Source organism: Sebastes fasciatus, chromosome 9 (genome assembly GCF_043250625.1).
Source record: "Sebastes fasciatus isolate fSebFas1 chromosome 9, fSebFas1.pri, whole genome shotgun sequence".
Classification (NCBI taxonomy): Eukaryota; Metazoa; Chordata; class Actinopteri; order Perciformes; family Sebastidae; genus Sebastes; species Sebastes fasciatus.
In genome coordinates, this window is record NC_133803.1 from 2,187,532 (window position 1) to 2,213,433 (window position 25,902).

Here is a 25,902-nt window from a genome sequence, read left to right on the forward strand (position 1 = left end):
CATGCGCAGTGTAACTGAAGCTGCGGTCGTGCGTTGCGATTGGCTTAATTTCGTGCAGGCCAGATTCTACTGCGCATGTGTAATACCCCTGAAGATATGACGCGTGACCCAGCCTCCTTTCCATAGGCCTTGGTGTACATCATCCATCCACGGTGTACTAACCCTAACCATGGATGGATTAAGAGTGACCCTAACGTGTTGGATGCTCCTCTGGTCCGCGCGCCTTCACACAGTGTAGACTACATTAACAGCATCGCAGTGGACCCCGGAGCAGTATGAGCAGGTAACACCGATCAGGTAACACTGCAACCTGTTCAAATGATTAGCAAGCTAACATGAGCTAACAGCCGTTCGTCTGGGAGAGCTGACGGACGTTTTGAAGTTAACTAATGTGGGATAAAACCAATGATTTAAGCAAGTCAGCACGAAATCCTGCACACACATGCCCACACGGTTTTTCTCGGTAGTCTCGTCTTCATTTCAAATGCCAAGACGACGCCATGTCCCCGAATGTCCCCGCTAGCTGGAGACAGTAGCTAAGCATGGAGCTAACAGTCAATGCTAGCCCTGGGTGCTGTGTTGCCTGGCAACGGCAGCAGTTGCTCCACGCTGGAGCTCCTTCCGTCAACAGCGGCGCACCATTGAACTGTTTATAGCGTGTCAAAGGAAGTTTTGAATCCAGAATATTTGTGGAAGAAAAGAGTCAAGTTCTTACAGAATCCCATTAACATCTAGCTAACTACCAAGCCATCTCACTTCAACGTGTGTTTGATGTTCAGAGACAACCTTATTCCCACAGTTTCTACATATGATGGTACTAATGATTCAAACAAATTGGACTATACAGTCATATTTAATCTATTTTAAAATGGCCTAAGCCTCTAATCATTGTTGCACCATCGTCTCATTTGACAGAGGAATCACTGCAGATGTCCTTGTGTTGATGTCCTTATGATGGCAATTTCTGACAGTTTCCTTTTTTATTATTTATTATTACAAAAAATATTTGAGATCTTTGTGAATTTGTGGAACTTTCAATGCTGTTTTCTCATCACACTTTTCAAATTTTTGTTTGTCAGTAGATCTTTAATAGTCACTTTCTAATAAATCACTCTCTATGAAAGGTTTATAGGGATTATTTAAAGAGGTACTGCACACCTAAACAGGATTTTTGAGGTGTAAACTAAATGATATGACTGTACTGTGATGAAACACATCAATGCTGTTGTTAAAAAGGTAAACAACACCCAACAATCAGATCTCTATTGCAAATAAATAATTAAATAAATAATACCTACAGTATAAGTTATTTTTAAGATCCTGAATTGTTACCCCCTTATTCCATAAAATCACATCTTGTTACCCAGTACCTACATAGCTAGGCTATATGTTTTGTTATGTACTGTACTGGTACACCATTGGTACAAAAGATTACATTTAATTTTTTTTTAAAACAAACATTTAAAAGAGAAACCAGTTCAATAAAGTAATTTCAGTTTAGCACCCGGGTGCTACATTGTATGTTTTTTAATCACATTTTAAGCAACTCTGTGTTATTGCCAGTTACTGCTTAAAGATCAGATGAATTGACTATCTCTGTTTCAGGTGCACTATAGCAGTTATTTTGCCTGATGACATCTAAATCAAAGGCCCAGTTAGCAGCCCTGCCATGGACAGAGATCCTTGCGTACTGGTTGCTGTCCTTTGGATCTCATCTGTATTCTTTCTACCAACTGCACAGGTTCTCCAAAGGTAAGGTAGATAGACTGATGTACGTTGGTTCAATGACTTGAGAAAAAAATGTCAAGAAAACTGAAGCTGTTATTTCCTGATTTGTACCTCAGAGCATGAAGCAGGATTACAGAGAGAATTCCAGTTGGAAAAAGGCCTTGTTGAGGGTTTTAAAAGGGTAAGTTCAATGTTGAAATACTGATTAAAAGCCAAATCCGAACCAACATTATAATGCATCTCACTGAAAACACAAGTTTGTCTTAGGTCTATAGTGTGCAGTCCTAATTTAAGCTATTTTGTGTTGCAAAAAGATTTAAAAAGCATGTCTCAATTAAGTTATTGTAATTTTTGGAAGACTTTATCCATTTGGTTGATACATAAAAATGAGGGTCCTTGACACATTTTGATCATTCAAAGCCTCTATTCAACAGGCTTCAGGTGTGATTTAAAACCCGTGGTGAAGTTAGTTGTTTTTGTCAGGACCCATCAGACTTTGAGTGGAGTTTCTGGACTGAATGGGCCAAGAAGTCTTTGCTGTGGACTCTGATTGGTCATGGCGTCATATCGAGATTGACCAGCATCTTTTACCCCAAGGTAGGAAGCGGCTGCTACAGTCCTGTTAAGTGGAATATTGCTATCAGGTGGGAGATGTTTTAATCCAACACATTTCTTTTTCTATATTTCTCCAATAGTTTAGAGTGCCAGCACTCACGATATATGGCCTCTTAGCAGCCAGTAGTGTGTTGGGGATTAAAGGAGTGACTGTGCTGCTGGTACATCTGGGCCTGTCCTTTTCAGTGGCCCAACTGCGAAAGCCTGCTCTGTCATGGGCCTGCAACCTGCTGCTGCTCTCCACACTTCACATCCAACCACTTCAAGAAATCCAGGTGGGTTGTATCAAGGGTCCAAAATTAAGATTTTTCCTCACATGCCACTGTGGCAGGTCACTGAACATTTCTACTTGCCACACAATTTTTTTTGTCTGCCACTTCTGAAATCTATGTAGAACGCTTTAGAGTAGTAAACACTAGGGATGTGTATTGGCAAGAATCTTGCGATACGACAAGTATCATTATACAGGGGTTACGATGCAATATATTGCGGTACTGTAAGCAAGGCGATACATTGCTATTTTTTAAAATCTAATTTTAGGAAAACTGTCATAGTATAAAAAACACACCACCATATGCATAAAATCTGTAAACATTTTTTTTTTACTATTTTATGCAATCTGAATAGTGAGCTCTGCATTTGCATTTATCACAGAGAACGCACATCTTAATAAAGTAAATAAAATAAAGTATGGACTGAGTTGATCTTTGCATGTTAACTATTAATTAGAAATCAATACAGGGTTTTTGAGAATCGATAAAGTATCACAAAACATAATATTGCAATATTTGATATTTTCTTCCACCCCTAGTAAACACTGAGTCAGTGGTAACACAGTAGAAATATGGATCATGCAACCTTAATCTCAGAATATTTTTAATTTAGGAATTGCTTTTTAAAAATAATATTTCTTAATATAAGGACTACCTATCTGCCATGGTGGTAGGTGACCTGCCACAGCCAACATTTACTCTGTATTTGGCAGGTGCTAATTTCTTTCCCTGGTTGTATCACCAGGATTATACTTGTAATACCTGATTTTTGGAGCAGTGAATTTATCTTATATGAAAAAGGATAGAACATCCATCTTCAACCGCTTATCCGGGATCGGGTCGCGGGGGCAACAGCTCCAGCAGGGGACCCCAAACTTCCCTTTCCCGGGCCACATTAACCAGCTCTGACTGGGGGATCCCGAGGCGTTCCCAGGCCAGAGTAGAGATATAATCTCTCCACCTAGTCCTGGGTCTTCCCCGTGGTCTCCTCCCAGCTGGTCGTGCCTGGAACACCTCCCAAGGGAGGCGCCCAGGAGGCATCCGTGCTAGATGCCCGAACCACCTCAACTGGCTCCTTTCGACGCAATATGAAAAAGGATAGAACAGACAAGTAAAATATGTGTTTCAGTAAAAGTAAAATACACATTTAAAAAGCTTTTTGCTATGTAAATATGAGTCACATTACAGCGCAAATTACTCGCAAAAGGATGAACAAGGGTGAACAAGGGCCAACATTTCCACTTGATGTGTGAATTGGTTCACCTATCATTTGAGTATCACTGAATGTCATATTTGCAAAGAACACAAGAGGGCACGCAATACCAACCATCTGGCCACTTAGCAGCTTTACTCAATGTCCCTACCACAAGATAAAAGTTGAGTGAATGTATTGAAAGCAAACGTACTAAGCATGCTATTTCCAGTATTCCCTGAGGATTAGAGGATGGGAAAAGCTCTTCCTACAAGCATTTGAAAATAGCGACCAGTGTGAGGCTGTGTGAGACATTCTAACAGAGAGTACTCATATTCTTAAAGTCAAACATTTATTGCAGTGAAAAGTAAAGAATAATAACAACTAAGGCCCCGTTCAGACCTGGCATCAACATGCGTCCTGAGTGATCGGATCACAAGTGGACAGCTATAAGTACAGGTTTGAATGCACTCAGGACGCATTGAGATCCGATCACCACCGGTACAATAACCTTTTATATTGATGTTAATAAAATGTAACCAAATTCACGAATATGTAGGATATTACTACTGACAAAGTGATATTTTACTAAACTGCCCTTTCTTCAATAGAACGCAATGATACATTACAGACACAAATACATTTCAATTCACTTTACGTTTTTTGTACTATTCAAGATCCATGCCTAACCATAACAATCTCGCGAGAGTTTACCCAACTTGCGGGTTCCCTTCTAGACACTACCAGGAATGAGTCCTAAAACCCGGAAATGAGTTAGCATTTTAGCACTTCCGGTTCCCTCGTCTGGAAGTCAACGTTTTTTTTAATCGTTTTTTAGTTAAGATGCCTGAAATAAGGTCTGTGGTTAACACAAGCTGAAGAGATTTTAATGTTTTGCTCTACAACATAAAATACGTCAGTAAGTATCCCACTTGTAAAGTTTGAAGCCTTTATAAGTCTTAAAATAAGGCGGTTGCTAACAAGTGGCTAAATGAGACTACTAAGCGTCATCACGCCAACTCGTCCGCCTTTACAGCCTCGTTGTGTTTACTGGTGCTCATGCGACCGTGGTGTAGTTTGTTTATAGCCTGACGTTAGCTTTTTGCTTCTGGTTTGTCACAGAGCTTATTTTTTTCAATAATCCAAAAAACAATGGAATAATCCCATTGTTTTTTTGACGAGGGAACCCAGGGCAATGCTAACTTCCTGGTTAGCCTACAAAAATACGTCATCCCTGGAGCGCTCTATAAACCTTTAATCTAAAAACACTCTTTAGCTGCACGTACCTGTCACACCAAGCACGGTTACAGACAGACAACTGTACTCCAGCTAAAATGGTTGGAAATTTGAATTTAGTAATTGAAATACACCTGACAGACCAGAGCATGCTGCTAGAAATCTGCCTCTTTCACTCCTGTGCTCTCTCTCTCACACACACACACACACACACACACACACACACACACACACACACACACACACACACACAGTCCTGTGTTCAAGCGTGATTTGGAAAGAAGTGATAATCCCAATGCTGTTAGGCAGACCTCATTAAAAGTTGTCTTAAGCACATGTTTATTCGTACGTGTTGGCAAATTTTCATAACCAGTTGTCTAAATATTCTGTAATCTGCTAATGTTCTCATTTTAATGTCATATTTTTTAAAAACAGTGTGATTTAAAAAAGCATATCTAAATTTAGTGTCAGACTGTCACTATTAATATAAGGATTCCCCAGGAATGTGTCATAAATAATTGGCCTTCCCTCTGTATCCCACAGAGAGGCTGGTATAAGACCGAGGAGGAGTACTATTTGCTGCTCTTCAGTGTTGCTGTCTGTGGTCTACGCTTCATCAGCTTCAGCCTGGAGCACTGCTGGTGCCCTACAGAGCGTGGTGGAGTTGTGCAGCTCTGCTGGTTGTTTTCATACACCTTCTATCATCCCTTTTTCTACAATGGACCCATTATCACGTACAAAGACTACATTGAGCAGGTAAGAAAGACAACAAAGGCTGCTCCTGAATTAAACTGCCATTTAGTCTAAAATTGCCATTTTTGTTTTTGGAGAAGGAGGCCAGTACAAGTCCAGGGCAGCGGTCGAATAGTCCTTTTTGCTTAGGAAGGTTCCTAACGGAGTGAAATGACCCGGAAGTACCTCAGTAGCAGCCATGACGAGAACTGTTTGAATTCTCTAAATGTTAAGGAAAGGAGCTTCAATGCTTCCTTTATTATCTCCTTTAGCAGAGGATACACTGGACCATCCTTTACCAAAGGAAAAGAGAGAATAACATCCCACAATTCCTTGCGGCCGTAGCATTTAAAGTGACGCACCATTCGGCCGTTCATGATAACAAACCATATGCTTATCTTGCATATTATTTTCATACGCTCATATACTTAATGGGATTCATGTTTAATATGAGTGGACAGTGTCAACCATTTGGTTTCACTTTATTTATAATGAATTATTTATTTTGAACATGTAACAAATACCTCAGAAAAACACAAAACAAGAATAACTAATAAAATGAACAGTAAACAATCAATTAACAAATAATCAACATAAATAAATATTACATGTCCGAAGAGAAGTTGGAAGAAGTATATGATCCTTCACCTTCTCCATAACTCCAACAGTTAACTCAATATTTATCATATATTCCTTGTTTATTGGTAATGAAGTGATATTTATCACTGGTTGTCCTCGTTAGGTCAGATGATCCTTTATTATCTGTTGATGTAAAGTGTTCCAGCAGCAGAAGGACCTGTGGTATCTCTCTTTAACACACCGCGGGTGAAGTAGTCTGTCACTGAAAGACCTATTTAACAACGCAGGGGGGAGCAGCGCCTTTTGTAGTCCATCTTCAGAACATTGTAGTTTCACCACGGCAGACTGACGTCACTAACATCCGCCGCCGTCGCATCATAATCACGGTGAGTCTAGTGAAAGAGCAGTCGGATTCTCTGAACACCACGGTTGTCTTTTCCTAAGTCCTCTTGAACTCTCCTTCTCATCTTTCCTTGACCTCATGACGTTTTCCATTGAGGTCAAGTGGTTAGGAAAAAATATTTTTTTGACTTGACCGCACCCCAGGTGATCTCAGTGGTGGGCTTTTTACTAGAGGTCAACCGATAGTGGATTTTTAAAGGCCGATGTAATAACGATAGTTTGGAGCAGGAAAAAGCCGATTAATGGGCCGATATCTTCTTTGCTTCTGCAGCAGCCTACTCAGCTACTCTTGCTTATGCCATTTTTAATAAATCAGTTTTTTGTCACTCCAAATTTAATAATTTGTAAGAGAATATCCTGAAGTGTGATTTGGTGGATTACATCATTGGAAAATGTTCTATTTATTTGCAATGGCTGTTCTGTGGCTTACAGTAGGACTGGCCAGGATTACTTCTGTTGCGCGTCTCGTACATTGTTAAATGCCACTCCTACAAAACGTTAATGTTGGTGCATATTCCCGGGGTAAGGAGGAGCCTTAAGCATGCAATTTAATTTTATGAATGGATGGTTATGTGGCTGAATTATTAGGGATGCACCAATTGCACAATTCTGGGCCGATACCGATGTTTAAAATAAGAATTTGGCCGATAGCCGATACCGATGTTTTTGTTTATTTTGCGGATGGAGAGCTCTGCTCTGCTTCGAGCTTCACTGCCTCAGCTGTTGGGGCTAGATGAACCCATGGCGGAGCAGCGGGACTGCAATGCGATGGCCCTGACGTGCTGCTGCACTCTGCTCACCCGGGTCTGGATCTCAGTATGAGAATCGGACTGCTGTACGGGCTGCACGGCATGGAGGATGTTCCCACTGTAATGTACTGGGTGCTGCGTCACCCCTCGTTGGACTAACAGGCTTCTAGTGACACATTACGCACACACGGGGTTCGTTCCCATCCAGACCGTAGTGATTGTTTTTAATACATTTTGTAAGCCATTGTTTTACTGCTTAATTTTTCATGAACATAACGTTCTTGTCGCTGATCTTTCTGGGGGACAGTATAATACTCCCACACCGCCCACTTTTTCTTTCGCTTTTATTTGTAAACAAACCACAGATGCGCACCGCTTGATTTATTTCCGATTTGTAGAGAAACAACTACCATTTATTTGATCTAATGTTATTTGACTGTCACGTCTACATCACTTCTGCACCTTTTTATGCCTGCCTGTTTTCATGCCCATCTGTGGAGTAGATATATCCATGCAGTATGAGTTTGCTCTTTTATTACAATCCTGAGGTGTGTTCTTTTTTTAGCTCCAACCACCAACTATTAACAACAAGCTCACTTTCTACACTTGCAGATTCAGAGGTCTTCTGAGGAGTGTGCCGGGGACGAATCTGTTTTTAGTTACCTGGTGCTCAGATCAGGGCGGATCATACTGTGGTGGTGCATCGCAGAATACATGATCCACGTAATGTACATGCACTGCATCCAGTCTAATGAGACCTACTTAGAAATCCTTCCTCCCTGGGCCTTGGGTAAGTCTGTATGTATTTTTGGCTGTTATGTACAGTATAACATTGAATTTCAGCTTTAATGACTCCCTGTCACTTCAGACGCACTCTGAACATGTTTTCAAGAGGCAGAATTTCAAAAACATGTTTCCCCCTACAGGATTCAGTTGGTTCTTAAACTCCATCAGATATGCTGATACTGTCTTACTCATTGGCCTTGATTCATAATCCAGTCATCATGATCCGTGGTGTGATGTTTGTTATGGTGTCTGTTACGTATTTATTTATTTGCTTATAATTTAATTTTTTTTCACAAATTGAAGGCATAATCATCCAGGTTATGTACCCTCTATAGATACTCTGCATGCAAAGCCTCATGTTGATATTTCTTTTAGACGTAAAGCTTTTGAAGTTCTATTACTAATTCATTAGGGCTGTCAGTTGATTAAAATATTTAATCGCGATTAATTGCACATTTTTGATTTGTTCAAAATGTACCTTATAGGTAGATTTGTCAAGTATTTAATACTCTTATCAACATGGGAGTGGGCAAATATGCTGCTTTATGCAAATGTATGTATATATTTATTATTGTAAATCAATTAACAACACAAAACAATGACAGATATTGTCCAGAAACCCTCACAGGTACTGCATTTAGCATAAAACAATATGCTCAAATCATAACATGGCAAACTGCAGCCCAACAGGCAACAACAGCTGTCAGTGTGTCAGTGTGCTGACTTGACTATGACTTGCCCCAAACTGCATGTGATTATCATAAAGTGGGCATGTCTGTAAAGGGGAGACTCGTGGGTACCCATAGAACCCATTTACATTCACTGATCTGGAGGTCAGAGGTCAAGGGACATATAAATTGAGTTGATGTTTGGAGCGTTATTTAGCCTCCTTTGCGACAAGCTAGTATGACATATATATGTAAGATATATAGGTATCTTCACTCTAGCTTTAAAACTGAGCCCGCTTCAACCTAAAAATTGCAAGTTGCGTTAAAGAAATTAGTTGCGTTAAAACAAATTTGCGTTGTCATCGCGTTGTCATCGCGTTATCATCGCGTTAACTTTGACAGCCTTATTATTCATTATCTTAGTCATTTACTTACTCACAGATTTCCCATCTTCCCCGTAGTTGCCATAAACAGGTACAGCAACTGTATCATTATCGTTTACTGGCCTCTTTTTTGCAAATCTGCTTAACTGTTCTTAGCAGCTCTTTCATGTCAGCAGCAAATGATGTTTGCCAAGTTCTAACGTCATGTATTGATCCATCCTCCGTTGCTCCTACTGAGCTTTCTTCCCTTTTTTCCTTATTGAAAAGGTTTTTTGGATGGAGTTTTCCCCTTTTAGAACAGATGGTCTAATAATAGAGGGTGTTGCATGCTGTACAGATTGTAAAGCCCTTTGAGGCAAATTTGTGAATTTGGGCTGTATGAATAACATTTACTTGACTTATAACAGGAAAGTTGTCTTTGGAAAGTATAGAACTTGTCTTGTTAAATGAAGAACTACTACTCTGAACATCTCCTTTTGCCCCTGCCACAGGAGGTATGGCCCTGGCCCTCGTCCAGTTCTTCTATGTGAAATATCTGGTGCTGTTCGGCTTTCCATCCATGCTGGCTTCTTTGGATAAACTAGTTCCCCCAAAGCTTCCTCGTTGTGTCAGCATCATGTACAGTTTCACAGGGATGTGGAGGTAAGATCATCCAGTGGAGCCAATTCTAGTTGACACCACTGACATCAATACAGTATTATATTGCTCTCACGGCATTCCTTAAAGGACCAGTGTGTAGCAATTATGGGGATCTATTGGCAGAAATGGAATATAATATTAATAAGTATGTTTTCTTTAGTGTATAATCACCTGATAATAAGAATCGTTGTGTTTTCGTTACCTTAGAATGAGCCGTTTATATATACATAGGGAGCGGGTAGTCTTCACGGAGTCCGCCATGTTGCACTGCCATGTCTCGACTAGGGATGTCAGGATACCAGAAATCTAGTAGTCGATACCAATACCAGTGAATTTCCACGATTCTCGATACCAAATTCGATACCACGGTAAAAAAACAACAACAATAACTCCCCTGTACTGTAATTCAACACGCACTCTTTTATTAAAAACATTTGAACATTACAAAAAACAGAGGCATGTAGCCTTTAAGTAATAAATACAAATAATTGACCCATTTAGTTCATTTTGGCGTATCAGCAGCGTGTTATCAATCGATAGTCAGACGACGGACACTACATACTGACCGTGAACGCATCTGGTCCGTTAGCTCAGAGTAGTAGGAGTAAGAGGCAGAGGATTTATTGTTGAAGTGAAAAGCAAACGCACCTATTTGATAATATTTCACGTTTAATCTCAACGCTATAAGGGAACCAGAACGTTAATGAGGTAATCGCCGCGAGGTGGATGGAGCCGTCACAGCTGGTGTGCACGGAGCAGTGGCGCCAGGTAGACCCCCGCAGCGGAGCCCCGCAGCAAAAGCTCTACCGGAGAGGCCAGACACACCGCCACCCGACGGTAAAGATCAGAGTCAGCGCTCTGCACATGTTGACCGTCATCTTTTCTTGTAAAATGTCCGGTGTAATCGGTAACACCGGTGTTGTCACAAGTTTATTAACCGGTGGGAAAAGTTTTCCTCACCGTCACATCACTACCAATGACCATTACAGGCATCGTACGGTACCTTCGGGACTGTAGAAAAAGAGTACCGTCACTTTTTTAAAATTTGGCATCGACTTGGTACCGAAGTACCGGTTCTGGTGACATCCCTAGTCTCGACAGTAATCCAGAACGGACAAACCAGACTCTGTTAACTTTTCCAGCTTGGGCCACAGTCTATAACGTTACTCGCTGCCGTCACCACGTCTCTCTCTCTCTTGCTTCACCACTCACTTCCCACGTACACACACACACACTCTACACACTGGCTCTGCTCCAATTGGCTCCAGAGAGGGCCATTCGCGTTTTTGCGTCGGCCACCATATCTCTCCAACACACTTGGCACCCGGGAGAGGCTTCAGTTGGTTGCAATCTCCTCTTCTCACCGCTAGATAGCGCCAGGTCCTACACACTGGACCTTTAGCACTTCAGTGACTGGAAAAGCTATAGCATCCCTGGTATTCTTGAGGAAAAGGTAAATTTAATGTCAAGTGCCCACAAGTGCTCACTGTGCTTAAGCAACAAGATTCAGACCGGACACAGTGAATTATCTCATCTTCTGTCATTACTGGCAATCAGAACAATAGGTCACCTCTGCACCAGGAGCATTACATCATTCTTTCAGACTCCAGCTAAAGTGCTTTGATTGCTGGGAGCATTCCTACATTTACAGGCTGCATCTTGTCTTCTTTTCTTTAAGTAAAAACAGGTTAGAAGCAGCATTGTTAACTAGACAACAAAGTAAATCATGAAACAAAACAAAACCTGTCAACATATTCAAATCACCAAATAGATTGCCATTTAAAAATGTGTGTCAGTTTTGAAAGGGATCTGCGAGATGCCAGTCTGTCAGTGTATAACACTGTCCAGCATAACCGCATTAGAGAAAATATGATTTCTTATTTCTTCTTATATTCTTTATTATTTCTCAGGTTAAGTCAATGACGGTATAGCGTAGGTTTATCCCAAAGTAACAGACGGGGGAATTATCATGATCCCATCCTCTCACTTTAAAATGATTGATATAAATAATATTGAGAGATAACCGGGATAGCGTGTTGCCCCTCGCTACTAAAGTACACAAAGAAAACACAAACCATCAATTCAAACTTTCTGTATTCAAACCACATAGTAATCTAAATTAGGCCAATCAATTAAAATATTTAATTGTGATTAATCACTTGATTGTCCATAGTTAATCATGATTAATCACAAATTAATCTCACTTTTTTTAATCTGTTCAAAATGTACCTTAAAGGGAGATTTGTCAAGTATTTAATCATCTTATCAACATGGGAGTGGACAAATATGCTGCTTTATGCAAATGTATGTATATATTTATTATTGTAAATCAATTAACAACACAAAACAATGACAGATATTGCCCAGAAACCCTCACAGGTACTGCATTTAGCATAAAACAATATGCTCAAATCATAACATGGCAAACTGCAGCCCAACAGGCAACAACAGCTGTCAGTGTGTCAGTGTGCTGACTTGACTATGACTTGTCAGCACACTGTCTCGTGGGTACCCATAGAACCCATTTATTTCAGATTCACATATCTGGAGGTCAGAGGTCAAGGGACCCCTTTGAAAATGGACATGACAGTTTTTCCTTGCCAAAATTTAGTGAAAGTTTGGAGCGTTATCTACCCTCCTTCGCAACGAGCTAGTATGATATGGTTGGTACCGATGGATTCCTTCGGTCTTACAGTTTCTTCACTCTATCTTTAAAACTGAGCCGCTACAACCTAAAAATCGCAAAGCGTCAAATCAATTTGTGGCGTTAAAACAAATTAGCTTTAACGTGTTATTATGGCGTTAACTTTGACAGCCCTAATCTAAATACATTTATATTCAAACAAAGTCCCTCACTCACAAAATGTCCATTAAATCAACAAAAAACAAATTCATAGTCCTGATGTGAAAATCAAGTGTTCCTTAATTAAATAAACTGTCCAAGGAGACAGTGAGCAGGGTAAAGGGCCGTGCAAAAATAGATGCAATTAGGCTGAGGGTAGAAGGCTAGATGAGGGGTTCTGCACATTAACCTGAGGCAGGAGAGTAGGAGAAGCCTGGAGAGTTGCAGGAAAGGAGACTTACATTAAAGGTCCCATATTGTAAAAAGGGAGATATTCATGTCTTTTATATCATAAAGCAGGTTTAAGTGCTGTATAAATACTGTTAAACTATCAAAACGCTCAATATACGGAGAAATAAACAGCCTGTATCCAGAAATTGTGTGTTTTGAAACAAGCCGTTAGGATTTCTGTCCAATTGTGATGTCACAAATATACAATATTTAGACCATTACGTGGTTTTAAACGTAAACATTCTAAATTTGTCCCAGTTTATTTCCTGTTGCAGTGTCTGTTAATAACATCAGCTGACAGGAAGTAAACAGGGATCAAAGCTGTTGCCTGGCAACGCAATTCCGTTTAAATGCACTAAAATGGAGTGTTTCAGACAGAGGGTAAATACAGGTATATTCAGACAGACAGTACGAGGAAAATAAAGTGTTTTTTTAACATTACAGCATGTAAACATGTTCTATTAGAAACACAAAATACAAATATGAACATGAAAATGATCACGATATGGGACCTTTAACTTTTGTAGTTCCAACAAAGACGAGCAAGTCCACATTCGCAACGAGCAGGTCAAAGGGGACAAGATTCATCCAAACCTGCTCTGCAGCACATTGTTACCCAGGGAAGTCCAGGAAATCCAGCCGATTCTTGGAACAACTGCCACAACGTTTACTTTTATGTCTTTATTTTTGAGCGAAGATGTCCAGAAACTGGATTAAACTTTGAATTATCTCCTCTATAAAAGTAAATGTCATGACGACTGCTACATTTATTAAGCTCATTTAACATTTTTGCAGACAAGCAAAGGAGAAGACTATGCCTGGTTTATGCTGAAGGGGTCACAATTGCTCAAGTTAAATGAACACACACATTGCAGTGCTGGTTACATGGGGATGAAACACATAATCAGCAAGACTTCAAATGTAACAAAGGCTAAAGGCAACAGCATTTCCACTGCTTAGAAAACTATTTCGGGACATTCAGGTATATGCAATGGTGAACATTTTGCGCCACGATGCCATTTGTGTTTACCATTAGGACAAAGAAAAACATGTATGGCTGACACACTGCCAAATATGCTGTAATATATACCCAGAATTTATTTGGTACAACTAACTAAAACTAGTACAGTCTGATACAATAAACCCTAGCTTTATGAAGATTCCTATATTACATTGTTGTTGATTCAACTGTATGATCATTTTGGGAGCTGCAGTTTGTGGTGCTGTTGAACTGTATTGCATTATGTTAACAGGTATTTCTATAATTTTGTCCACCCCATTCAGTAAGAGTAGGCTAAATAACAGAAACATCTCTCTGTATAATGCATTACAGCTCGTCAGCATCACAAACTACATTCTCCAAAATAATAATTAAGTTTATTTATATAGCACTTCAAAATACTTTACATAAGCCAATCAAATAATAAAGAAATTATTTTAGATAAAATAGTAAGATAATAAACTTTTTATTACATTTCAAGAAATATTCTTACTTAGTTCTTATTTATACCATTCTGGCATTTATATTTAACACACTTAAAGCTGTAGTAGGCAGATTGGAGCAAATATGATTTAAAAATGTTATTTTTTATAAAACGGTCACTATATCATGACAGTAGTACATGAAACAAATAACCTGAAAAACATCATGTGCCTCTGTGTCCTCCGGTGTCCTCCGGTGCTCCTAACGGCATCTGCAAGATTTCACAGACCGGAGGAAAACAAGCAGTAAGAGCTGATCTGAGGTCTGCTGTCTATGAGAGCCAGCTGTCAATCACTCGCGAACTCCGACCAAACGGTCAAACTAGGCAGCGCTGATCAAATATGAATCAATATTCTGTTTCGTTAATGCCTATTTCTCTCCTCAGATGTTCTCAGAATCATCTTGTAGTGTACTGTTTAGCTGTAAAATGAGAAAGTTTGTGACGCGGCAGCCATTATGAAACGCCAAGTTCTGTTTACATGACTGGAGCACAGCCAATAGGAACACTCTCTCTGAAAGGACCTGTGATTGGTCAAAGTCTCCCGTCACAGGCTAGATGTTCTAAAGCCTGAAAACAGAGCCATGAGGAGGATCAGAAGTCTAGTTTTCATCAGAACACTTGAATTACAATATGCTGAAAGGTTATTATGGAATTTTTGCCCAATGATGCCAAAAATATACTGCCTACTGCCACTTTAAAGCTGCAGTAGGCAGAAATCCTTTGACAGAATCCTAAATTTCCTTCGGGATCAATAAAGTATCTATCTAGAATATTGATTCATATTTGATCAGCGCTGCCTAGTTTGACCTTTTGATTGGAGTTTCGGGTGATTGACAGCTGCCTCTATGGAATGAACAGCCAATAGGAACGCTTTCTCTCTGAAAATGACCTGTGATTGAATTACAATATGCTGAAAGGTTATTGTGGATTTTTTGCCCAATGATGCCAAAACCATTCTGCCTACTGCTGATTTAACACCTTTCTAAATGATAACTTCTTGAAGGTAGGACTGTTGTATTAGACTGCATTAGTTTTAGCTAGATGTACCTAATAAACTGGCAACTGAGTGTATGAACAAGGTTTAAACCTGCAATTAAACCTCATGATATACAATAACTATAGTCAAAAAAGAAGTGTAGAGTGTTCTGCTCCTTCCTCATAGCAAAATCACTCTGTTCCTAAATGTAATGACCAATGAGAAAGTGCTCTCTTAATTCAGAGCACATCCAGTTGAGCTGGAAGGCTGTTTGTTTGGTTTTGTCAGTAAAAATGCACTGGCTGTAGACCAGATCGACCAATGTGCTGACATCGATGCACTCCAATCCGGCCCGTGTGTGCTGAGCTTGCCAATGTTGACAACATTGATGGAATGTATAAAGCTGTCCACTGGCATCATTCACACAACAGCTCCAGTCTACATGCAGGATGAAAAATACCCCAACACGGTTTCTAATCTTCCTAATGACAAAGAGTGCGCACGCAGACACGAATCCATCATACGTAGTGCATATTAAGCCCCGTGCTCAGCTTTTTCTTACCCAGCGCTATATTATTATGTAAATTTGTGACTCAATATTAATTTCTTCTCTTTTGTGTTTTTGTTCACTCTCAGGCACTTTGACGAGGGCCTGTATCGATGGCTCATCAGGTAAGAGGCACTTCATGAGCGCTGGACGGACTAATTCACATGTTAATGCTTACTGGAAATGTGAAATGTCATCTAAATCAAATAATAACTCTAGAATGTCTGTCTGTCTGTCTGTCTAATCTGTCTGTCTGTCTGTCTGTCTAATCTGGCTATCTGTCTGTCATCCTTCCTTCCATCCATCTATCTATGTGTCTGGACGGACTGACGGATGAACAGATTTGATTTCTGTCTATGAGACAGATAAATAGATAAATAGATAGATAGACGGACAGATTAGATATCTATCTATCTATCCATCTGACGGACAGACGGACGGACGGACGGACGGACGGACGGACGGACGGACGGACAGACGGATGGATAGACGGACAGATTCAATATCTGTCGATCTATCTGTCTGTCTGTCTGTCTATTTTATCTGTCTTATCTCTCTCTGTCTACCTATAGCTATTTACATGTATTCAGCTTTATATCTATCTATAGGTTGTGTTGCCTTATATTTGGAGCAGCGTGCCATGTTTTTAATCATACTGTATGTGTTTAATCATACTGTATGTGTTTAATCGTACTGTATGTGTTTAATCGTACTGTAGCTGTTTAATCGTACTGTAGCTGTTTAATCGTACTGTAGCTGTTTAATCGTACTGTATCTGTTTAGTCGTACTGTATGTGTTTAATCATACTGTATGTGTTTAATCATACTGTATGTGTTTAATCATACTGTATGTGTGATTTATTGCACACTTACTGTAAAGAGGTCATTTCCTGCAGGGCATTGAACTTGTCAGTTGAATAACCTTAAAAAAAGGTTGTCATTTTACAGCTGCCTGCCCGCGTGTCTCATCATAATGGACAAGGATGCTGCATTTGCATGGAGGCTTTCTCATGATTATGAGGTCGGATGTTGTTGGTGAATAGTTCTTCTGTTGTGTTACTGTTCCCGCACCCTGGAGAAATGCCTCCTTGTTTAATATGTACATATGTAATGGCAGCATTATGTGTCTGCTCACTTGTACTTTGGACAACACACATTATTAGTTGTCTGCTTTTTTAATGATGCACACTTGGCTGAATGCAGCCTATTGGGAGGTCACGGTCCACTTGGTAGATGCGGGTTGCTACATTTAAGGCGACGCTACAGTTACACGGTTGTCAGGAAACACGCTGATATTCTGTGAAAATGTTCCCTTGTCTTGGTTGTTGTTTGCTAATTAGTTTGTGTGCTGACACGTATGATGGCGTGCATGTACTGTACACCTGCTTCTCAGATGTTAAAGATGAGTTTAGAATGAAATGTGGCATATCAGACTGCTAAAGAGGCTCCAATTCATTTGCTAAAGATACAAGCATTTAAATTGCAAATGCACGTTTCCATTTTAAGCCGCGTTGGAAATTGTTTTCTTCTTCTTAATGGTATCACTGGCAATTATCCTACTGCAGATGCAAAATGATACCCATGACACAATGCCCCGGCGTTCCTTCCCGTGAAAGTGCTTTTAAAGAGGTTTTAATGCAGTTCAGAAATTCTGTTGAAATTGTATAAAGAGCGCTAGATGAGTGCGTAGGTGTTGAATGATGTACTCTACACGACACCCCGTCTCCCTGGGCAGCTAAGTGACTCATTCTTCACCATTCCATTACGCTCTCGCTGTCTGTATGCCACTGTGTCTCAGGCTCTCTGTTTTATAGTTAGCAACCAACAAAAGAGCTCAAACTGCGTGTTTGATTGAGTTATTGCTGCTACATATGAGGAGGAGCATTTGATCACAAATCCTGGTGGAAAATAGTTGCCCGGTTTTGCCTTTTTTTTCTTCTTTATTTTGTTTGTGTACATCATCTGAAAGCTGGGAACCTGGAGATGAATTGGAGAGCTAGGCAGCTCAGCACTGTGTGTCAAGTTGTTCTAGTCATAAAGCAGAAATAAACAATTCAAATAAATTATGAAAGTGTATAAGGGCTTAGAGCATTACAATAGAAGTATATGATGGCCATCCCCATGCTCTATTATGTCTCATAAGCAGCAATTGCAGCAATTTTTCGGTTGCTACCATTTGATGCTAAATTTCACAATTTTTTTACCCCTGGAGAATTGCTAAAAATGATCAATAATCCCTCCAAAATACCACATTAAGAAACCAAGACCTTGAGGAACACCATATAAGAAGCCATGCTGTGATTTGGGTTCAAAAGCTTTTGACATTTGGAGATTTCTGCAAGAATTGCATTTTTCGCGATTGGATGGCGAGCACTTCTGTTCTTGGAACTGCTCAGAAACCCCCTTATTGTCAATCTAGCTAGGAAAGCCATCCATCCTCTGAATGCTCTAGGTCTCTAGTTTGATCCATCCATCCATCCTCTGAATGCTCTAGGTCTCTAGTCTGATCCATCCATCCTATGAATGCTCTAGGTGTCTAGTTTGATCCATCCATCCATCCATCCTCCGAATGCTCTAGGTCTCTAGTTTGATCCATCCATCCATCCTCTGAATGCTCTAGGTCTCTAGTCTGATCCATCCATCCTCTGAATGCTCTAGGTCTCTAGTTTGATCCATCCATCCTCTGAATGCTCTAGGTCTCTAGTCTGATCCATCCGTCCTCTGAATGCTCTAGGTCTCTAGTTTGATCCATCCATCCTCTGAATGCTCAAGGTCTCTAGTTTGATCCATCCATCCATCCTCTGAATGCTCTAGGTCTCTAGTTTGATCCATCCATCCATCCATCCTCTGAATGCTCTAGGTCTCTAGTTTGATCCATCCATCCATCCTCTGAATGCTCTAGGTCTCTAGTTTGATCCATCCATCCATCCTCTGAATGCTCTAGGTCTCTAGTTTGATCCATCCATCCTCTGAATGCTCTAGGTCTTTAGTTTGATCCATCCATCCTCTGAATGCTCTAGGTCTCTAGTTTGATCCATCCATCCATCCTCTGAATGCTCTAGGTCTCTAGTTTGATCCATCCATCCTCTGAATGCTCTAGGTGTGTAGTTTGATCCATCCATCCTCTGAATGCTCTAGGTCTCTAGTTTGATCCATCCATCCTCTGAATGCTCTAGGTGTGTAGTTTGATCCATCCATCCTCTGAATGCTCTAGGTCTCTAGTTTGATCCATCCATCCATCCTCTGAATGCTCTAGGTCTCTAGTTTGATCCATCCATCCTCTGAATGCTCTAGGTCTCTAGTTTGATCCATCCATCCTCTGAATGCTCAAGGTCTCTAGTTTGATCCATCCATCCATCCTCTGAATGCTCTAGGTCTCTAGTTTGATCCATCCATCCATCCTCTGAATGCTCTAGGTCTCTAGTCTGATCCATCCATCCTCTGAATGCTCTAGGTCTCTAGTTTGATCCATCCATCCTCTGAATGCTCTAGGTCTTTAGTTTGATCCATCCATCCTCTGAATGCTCTAGGTCTCTAGTTTGATCCATCCTCTGAATGCTCTAAGTCTCTAGTTTGATCCATCCATCCTCTGAATGCTCTAGGTGTGTAGTTTGATCCATCCATCCTCTGAATGCTCTAGGTGTCTAGTTTGATCCATCCATCCATCCTCTGAATGCTCTAGGTCTCTAGTTTGATCCATCCATCCTCTGAATGCTCTAGGTGTTTAGTTTGATCCATCCATCCTCTGAATGCTCTAGGTCTCTAGTTTGATCCATCCATCCTCTGAATGCTCTAGGTCTCTAGTTCATGGCTGTAAAGTTTCATGAGGCTGTGATTATCCTAGAGGTCACCACAGGTCATTTTATACAGCGAGGTCAATGAAATGTCTCCTATGGGGACTAACATCATCACACATGAATACAGTTGGGCTCATTGGATCCACCAGAGTCTCAGCTTTACAGTGATACCCAATTTATGTAATTCCAAGACTGTTTAGGGACCCCAGTATGCAGAAATATTTAAATACACCATTTTAGAATAGGAGACAATAACACATTTATACTGCATTCAAAAAACTGCATGTGATTATCATAAAGTTCTATGGTTACCCATGACTCTCCCCTTTACAGGCATGTCTATAAAGGGGAGACTCGTGGGTACCCATAGAACCCATTTTCATTCACATATCTTAAGGTCAGAGGTCCAGGGACCCCTTTGAAAATGGACATGCCAGTTTTTCCTCACCAAAATTTAGCATAACTTCGTAGCGTTATTTAGCGTTCTTCCCGACACGCTAGCATAACAAGGTACGCTATTCTGATGGACAGAATAGCATCCTGGCCCGACAGCGGGCCGTCAGGGTTTTAAGGGGTTAACTTCCTAACACTAGCTCTAAGCAGCTTATAATATAATTACTACTAATGCCATTTTTTTTTTTTTAATCAAAGCAAATATTTAATATAAAAATGCAATTATTTATTTCCTTACCTAATTTGAATGATGTGTTTTTATGCAAATAACCAATATAAATGACATTAACAAAGTAAAAGGATAACATTAAGAATGTGTTAACGTATGTAGCACAACATGAAAGTCAAAGCAGCGTTCTGCTTATGTAAATGTGTAATTGCAATAAAAATATTTTGTCCCTAAAATCCATAAATAATCGTGACCTAAATATTGATCAAAATAATCGTCATTTTGGCCATAATCGTGCAGCCTTAAGTTAAAGCAAGAAAGATCAAGTACACTGTGTGTCTCCGTAAGAGGAGCACAGAAACCAACAATAGTAGCTGCCAACAGTCTAATTCTCACTGTCTTTCTCTGAACCTTGTATGCATGTTGTCTGCACCATCTGTTTGCAGTTGTCAGGTGTTACATAACACACTGATTACCCGGGTATTGCAGTAATGTATATCTCAAGATTATCATATTTTCATCAACATCTGTTTAGAATCTGTCCACTTCTAATGAATTGAAATAGACGGATGGACACTCTGTGTGTTTTGGTATTCAGTTTGCTCTTGCTCTAACACTCTGATTCCTCTCCATCTGCTTTGCACCTCCTTTCATCCTCCAATATGGCCAAGCTGGCTGCTCTATTTAAGGCTCACAAAATGCTGGCTCATCTTTCAGGAACATTGATTATCCACAGGGTGGCCGAGATAATTAGTTTCCAGCTCAGCAACACTAGACGGAGCGCGCTGCTTGTTTCTATGCGTGTTGGAGTGATGTAGCATGTTGAGACTCTCGGTACCTCCGGGACAGACCAGGTCCTCACAATATCTGAGACCATTTTTCTTCACGGCATGCACCATAATCTTTACTGATTGATGGGATGTTACTCACACCATGTGGGCTATTGCATGAATATACAGCTGCTATTTTGACATCACATGAAGTGTAATCTCATTGAAGCCATGCATGCATTATGTGCGAGATATTTGTTTTAACCAAAATGTTGAAATCAGACCTTACCCAGCCAAGTCAAGAGCTAGCTGAAAAAAAAGGCAATTTGACATAGAAAGTGGGTTAAATGTATGTCAAGGTTTTGGTGCGAATCATAGAAACCCCTTTGGAATCATTAACCCAATTACATTATTATTATTAACAACTTGGTAGGATTGATTTTTCCCCAAAGTGCCTCTATTTTTGCACTGGTCGTCAGAGCCACGCTTATTTGATTAAAAACCAATGAACATGACATGATCATTTGTGTGACAGGTGTTTTCTTTGTAATTCATTGGTGCATTGTGGGGCCATTTTCAACCCCCTTACATCAGCACTGTTCACTGGCTGCAGTGTATCTGTGTCCTGTCCTTTCAAAAGATCTCTCTTATTATCACCATTTATTGACTGTTCTCTTTGTGTTGGACAGGTTATAATCTCTTTTAATCCCCCGAGACAGACTTTACTGTCTTTCAGAGGCTGGAGCATGTTTTAGAGCTGGAGTGAAGGTGGAGATATCAAACTAGAAAACCTGAGGAATCCATTGACCTCTGACCTCCAGATATGTGAATGTAAATGGGTTCTATGGGTACCCACGAGTCTCCCCTTTACAGCCACGCCCACTTTATGATAATCACATGCAGTTTGGGGCAAAAAAAATGCAGTTTTTTTAATGTACTATAAATGTGTTATTTTTGTGTTTGAATATTTCTGCATACTGGGGTCCCTAAACAGTCTTGAATTCCATAAATTGAGTATCACTGTAAAGCTGAGACTCTGGTGGATCCAATGAGCCCAACTGTATTCATGTGTAATGATGTTAGTCTCCACAGGAGCCATTTCATTTCCATTCCATTTCATTGTAGTGAGATCGTTTTTTGCCTGAATGACCGGTTGTGACCTCTAGGATAATCACAGCCTCATGAAACTTTACAGCTTCAAACTAGAGACCTAGAGCATTCAGAGGATGGATGGATCAAACTAGAGACCTAGAGCATTCAGAGGATGGATGGATCAGATTAGAGACCTAGAGCATTCAGAACAGAAGATGGATAGATGGATTGATCAAACTAGAGACCTAAAGCATTCAGAGGATGGATGCATCAAACTAGAGACCCAGAGCATTCAGAGGATGGATCAGACTAGAGACCTAGAGCATTCAGAGGATGATGGATCAAACTAGAGACCTAGAGCATTCAGAGGCTGGATGGATCAAACTAGAGACCTAGAGCATTCAGTGGATGGATGGATCAAACTAGAGACCTAGTGCATTCAGAGGATGGATGGATCAAACTAGAGACCTAGAGCATTCAGAGGATGATGGATCAAACTAGAGACCTAGAGCATTCAGTGGATGGATGGATCAAACTAGAGACCTAGTGCATTCAGAGGATGGATGGATCAAACTAGAGACCTAGAGCATTCAGAGGATGATGGATCAAACTAGAGACCTAGAGCATTCAGAGGCTGGATGGATCAAACTAGAGACCTAGAGCATTCAGTGGATGGATGGATCAAACTAGAGACCTAGTGCATTCAGAGGATGGATGGATCAAACTAGAGACCTAGAGCATTCAGAGGATGGATGGATCAAACTAAAGACCTAGAGCATTCAGAGGATGGATGGATCAAACTAGAGACCTCGTGCATTCAGAGGATGGATGGATCAAACTAGAGACCTAGAGCATTCAGAGGATGGATGGATCAGATTAGAGACTTAGAGCATTCAGAACAGAAGATGGATGGATGGATGGATCAAACTAGAGACCTAGAGCATTCAGAGGATGATGGATCAAACTAGAGACCTAGAGCATTCAGAGGATGATGGATCAAACGAGAGACCTAGAGTATTCAGAGGATGGATGGCTTTCCTAGCTAGATTGACAATAAAAGGGGCTTCTGAGAAGTTTCCAGAACACCATCCAATTGCTTGTTCTTGCAGAAACCAAATCACAGCATGGCTTTTTCTATGGTGTCTTTAGTTCCTCAAGTCTTAGTATTCTGGAGGGATTATTGATCATTTTTATCAATTCTCCAGTTGTAAAAAGTGGTTAGATTTAGCACCAAATCTGTGTTAGAAATTGTATCAGCCACTTCTATGTGACATGAACTGCTGACCTCCTATCTCCCCCTAAAGACCCCCCGTACCACCTAAAAAAAGACAAAAATGGGTCTATTTTGGGTCTCAGAGGGTTAAAGAGCTGTAACATTTTATAATCTGATTGTGTTTAGATAATTTTTTTCCTGTTATGAACTTGTCTTCCAGATACATCTATATACCACTGGGAGGTTCACGGCATGGTCATCTTTACAAAATGTTATCAACTGGCCTCGCGTTTGGATTCGTCTGCCTCTGGCATGGCGGCCATGACTACTTACAGTACTGGGCCCTGATGAATTGGGCCGGAGTTGTGGTGGAAAATGGACTGAAGTCTCTCTTTGCCTCATCCGTTATTCACTCCATTGTTGTAAGTTTGAAATTCAATTTAGTTCTGACAGTGCAAAAAAAAAAAAAAAGGATGTTCAAAGGGATTAAAATTGTACATAGATATAATTCCCTGGTTATTCCATCAATTGGATTTCCAGTTAAGATGTGTGAACATGATGAAATCTTTCCTGTAGCTAGAAATAAAGGGGTCATGTAATCTGATTTAATAAGAGATAATGCTTCAGCTGCTACAGTAAGGGCAGACTGGAGACCAACTGGTTGGATCCCGTCATATCTAATTGACATGTACAGTTAACGGGCAACATTCCTGGGAGTAAAAGTCTGTTTCTAACACGTTCATCTTGCTTCTTTGGCCTCTAGCTTTGGGAGAAGGTTCATGTTCTTGGAATAGTAATAAAGATGGCAGGCAGTGTAATCCTCCTAGTTTATGGCCACACGGTTCATTAGCACCAGGTGCTCTGCTGCTCTTTGTTTCTCAGATTTATGATGAAAATCTCTCGTGGCTCTCCTGCAATTGACTTATTTATTTACTGATTTCCCAGGAGCGGTATATCTCTGCGGCGATGGAAAGGCGCTGCATCGCCCTACTGTCCGCCTTCTCCACTGCCATGCTCATCCTCTCTAATCTGGTGTTCCTCGGGGGGATACATGTTGGCAGAATCTTCTGGAAGCGCGTCTTCATTCAAGGTAAATTGTCTTCCACAACACTCAATCAATAGGATTTCTATGTGCCGTTTATTCTCTCAGGATTGTTTGAGCTGACATTTCTATATTTGTTTCCGTTGTGGAGTGCTGTATCAGTCATGTGCTCTTTTAATTTGACTGTTTAGTTGCATCGTGGGACATTTCACCTTCTCCTCTAGTAGTGGCAGCAGCTAAAGACAGTATGTCAGAGAGAGGCCATATCAAATCAGAAATAAAATATTAAAAAATGCTGCTGCTCAGTAGGTATGTATATTTAGCAGTGATTTCAATGGATGTTGAGGCTCTAGTTATAATAACAGTATTAATAATAATATTAATAATAATAATAAACGTAATATAGCACTTTTCCAAAACAATGTTGTTATATAAATAAAGTGTATTTATAGTATATAGCACCTTTCCAAAACAATGTTGTTATATGAATAAACTTTATTTATCCAGCATCTTTCCAAAACAATGTTGTTATATAAATAAAGTGTATTTATAGTATATAGCACCTTTCCAAAACAATGTTGTTATATGAATAAACTGTATTTATATAGCACTTTTCCAAAACAATGGTGTTATATAAATAAACTGTATTTATCCAGCATCTTTCCAAAACAATGTTGTTATATGAATAAACTGTATTTATAAAGCCCCTTTCCAAAACAATGTTGTTATATGAATAAACTGTATTTATATAGCACTTTTCCAAAACAATTGTGTTATATAAATAAACTTTATTTATATAGCATCTTTCCAAAACAATAGGGCTATATTAATAAACTTTATTTATACAGCACCTTTCCAAAGCATGAAGTTGTTAATCATAAAAACAACAACAATAGCGCTACATAAAAATCCATAAAACTATAATCAAATTCAAGTAATACAACATAAAACAAAACATAACAATTAAAATCAAACAATAAAACAAATGGTGAGGGAAGGTAAGGATCACGGAAAGACTATAAAAGTGTGTTTTAAGAAGAGGTCGTACCGGGGCATTTTTTGCATCTGTATGGGCAAACTGTCCCCAGCGGAGAGACATCTGATCCGTGGTTGTGCCAGTCCCTGTTTTGCTCCCCGTGTCTTCATTTGGCTCATTTGGTACCTAAAGCAAGATGGCAGGCCCTCCTGAAAGCCTGTCTACTCATGATAAGCAGTCTGAGCTACACTTGCCGCTGGGTTGGGCGCAGAGTCAGAGCCGAGAGCTCAGCACTGATACTTGATCATATAATATATTAATATAAATGT

At 40.1% G+C, this 25,902-nt stretch overlaps 1 protein-coding gene across 2 annotated transcripts in view; it reads left to right on the forward strand.

Annotated features, from left to right (window-relative positions):
• The window catches only part of hhat (hedgehog acyltransferase), a 31,533-nt gene continuing 5,631 nt past the window's right edge, over positions 1-25,902 (forward strand). Inside the window, exons 1-11 of one of the 2 annotated variants that reach the window (XM_074645325.1) lie at positions 1-297; positions 1,606-1,752; positions 1,845-1,909; positions 2,212-2,325; positions 2,424-2,618; positions 5,587-5,799; positions 8,118-8,295; positions 9,834-9,984; positions 16,151-16,186; positions 23,776-23,977; positions 24,501-24,645. In XM_074645325.1, coding sequence (XP_074501426.1) covers positions 1,632-1,752; positions 1,845-1,909; positions 2,212-2,325; positions 2,424-2,618; positions 5,587-5,799; positions 8,118-8,295; positions 9,834-9,984; positions 16,151-16,186; positions 23,776-23,977; positions 24,501-24,645 — 1,420 coding nt within the window. In that variant the 5' untranslated portion in view covers positions 1-297; positions 1,606-1,631. The remainder of the gene's footprint in view (positions 298-1,605; positions 1,753-1,844; positions 1,910-2,211; positions 2,326-2,423; positions 2,619-5,586; positions 5,800-8,117; positions 8,296-9,833; positions 9,985-16,150; positions 16,187-23,775; positions 23,978-24,500; positions 24,646-25,902) is intronic. The other variant, XM_074645326.1, reaches the window with a different exon arrangement.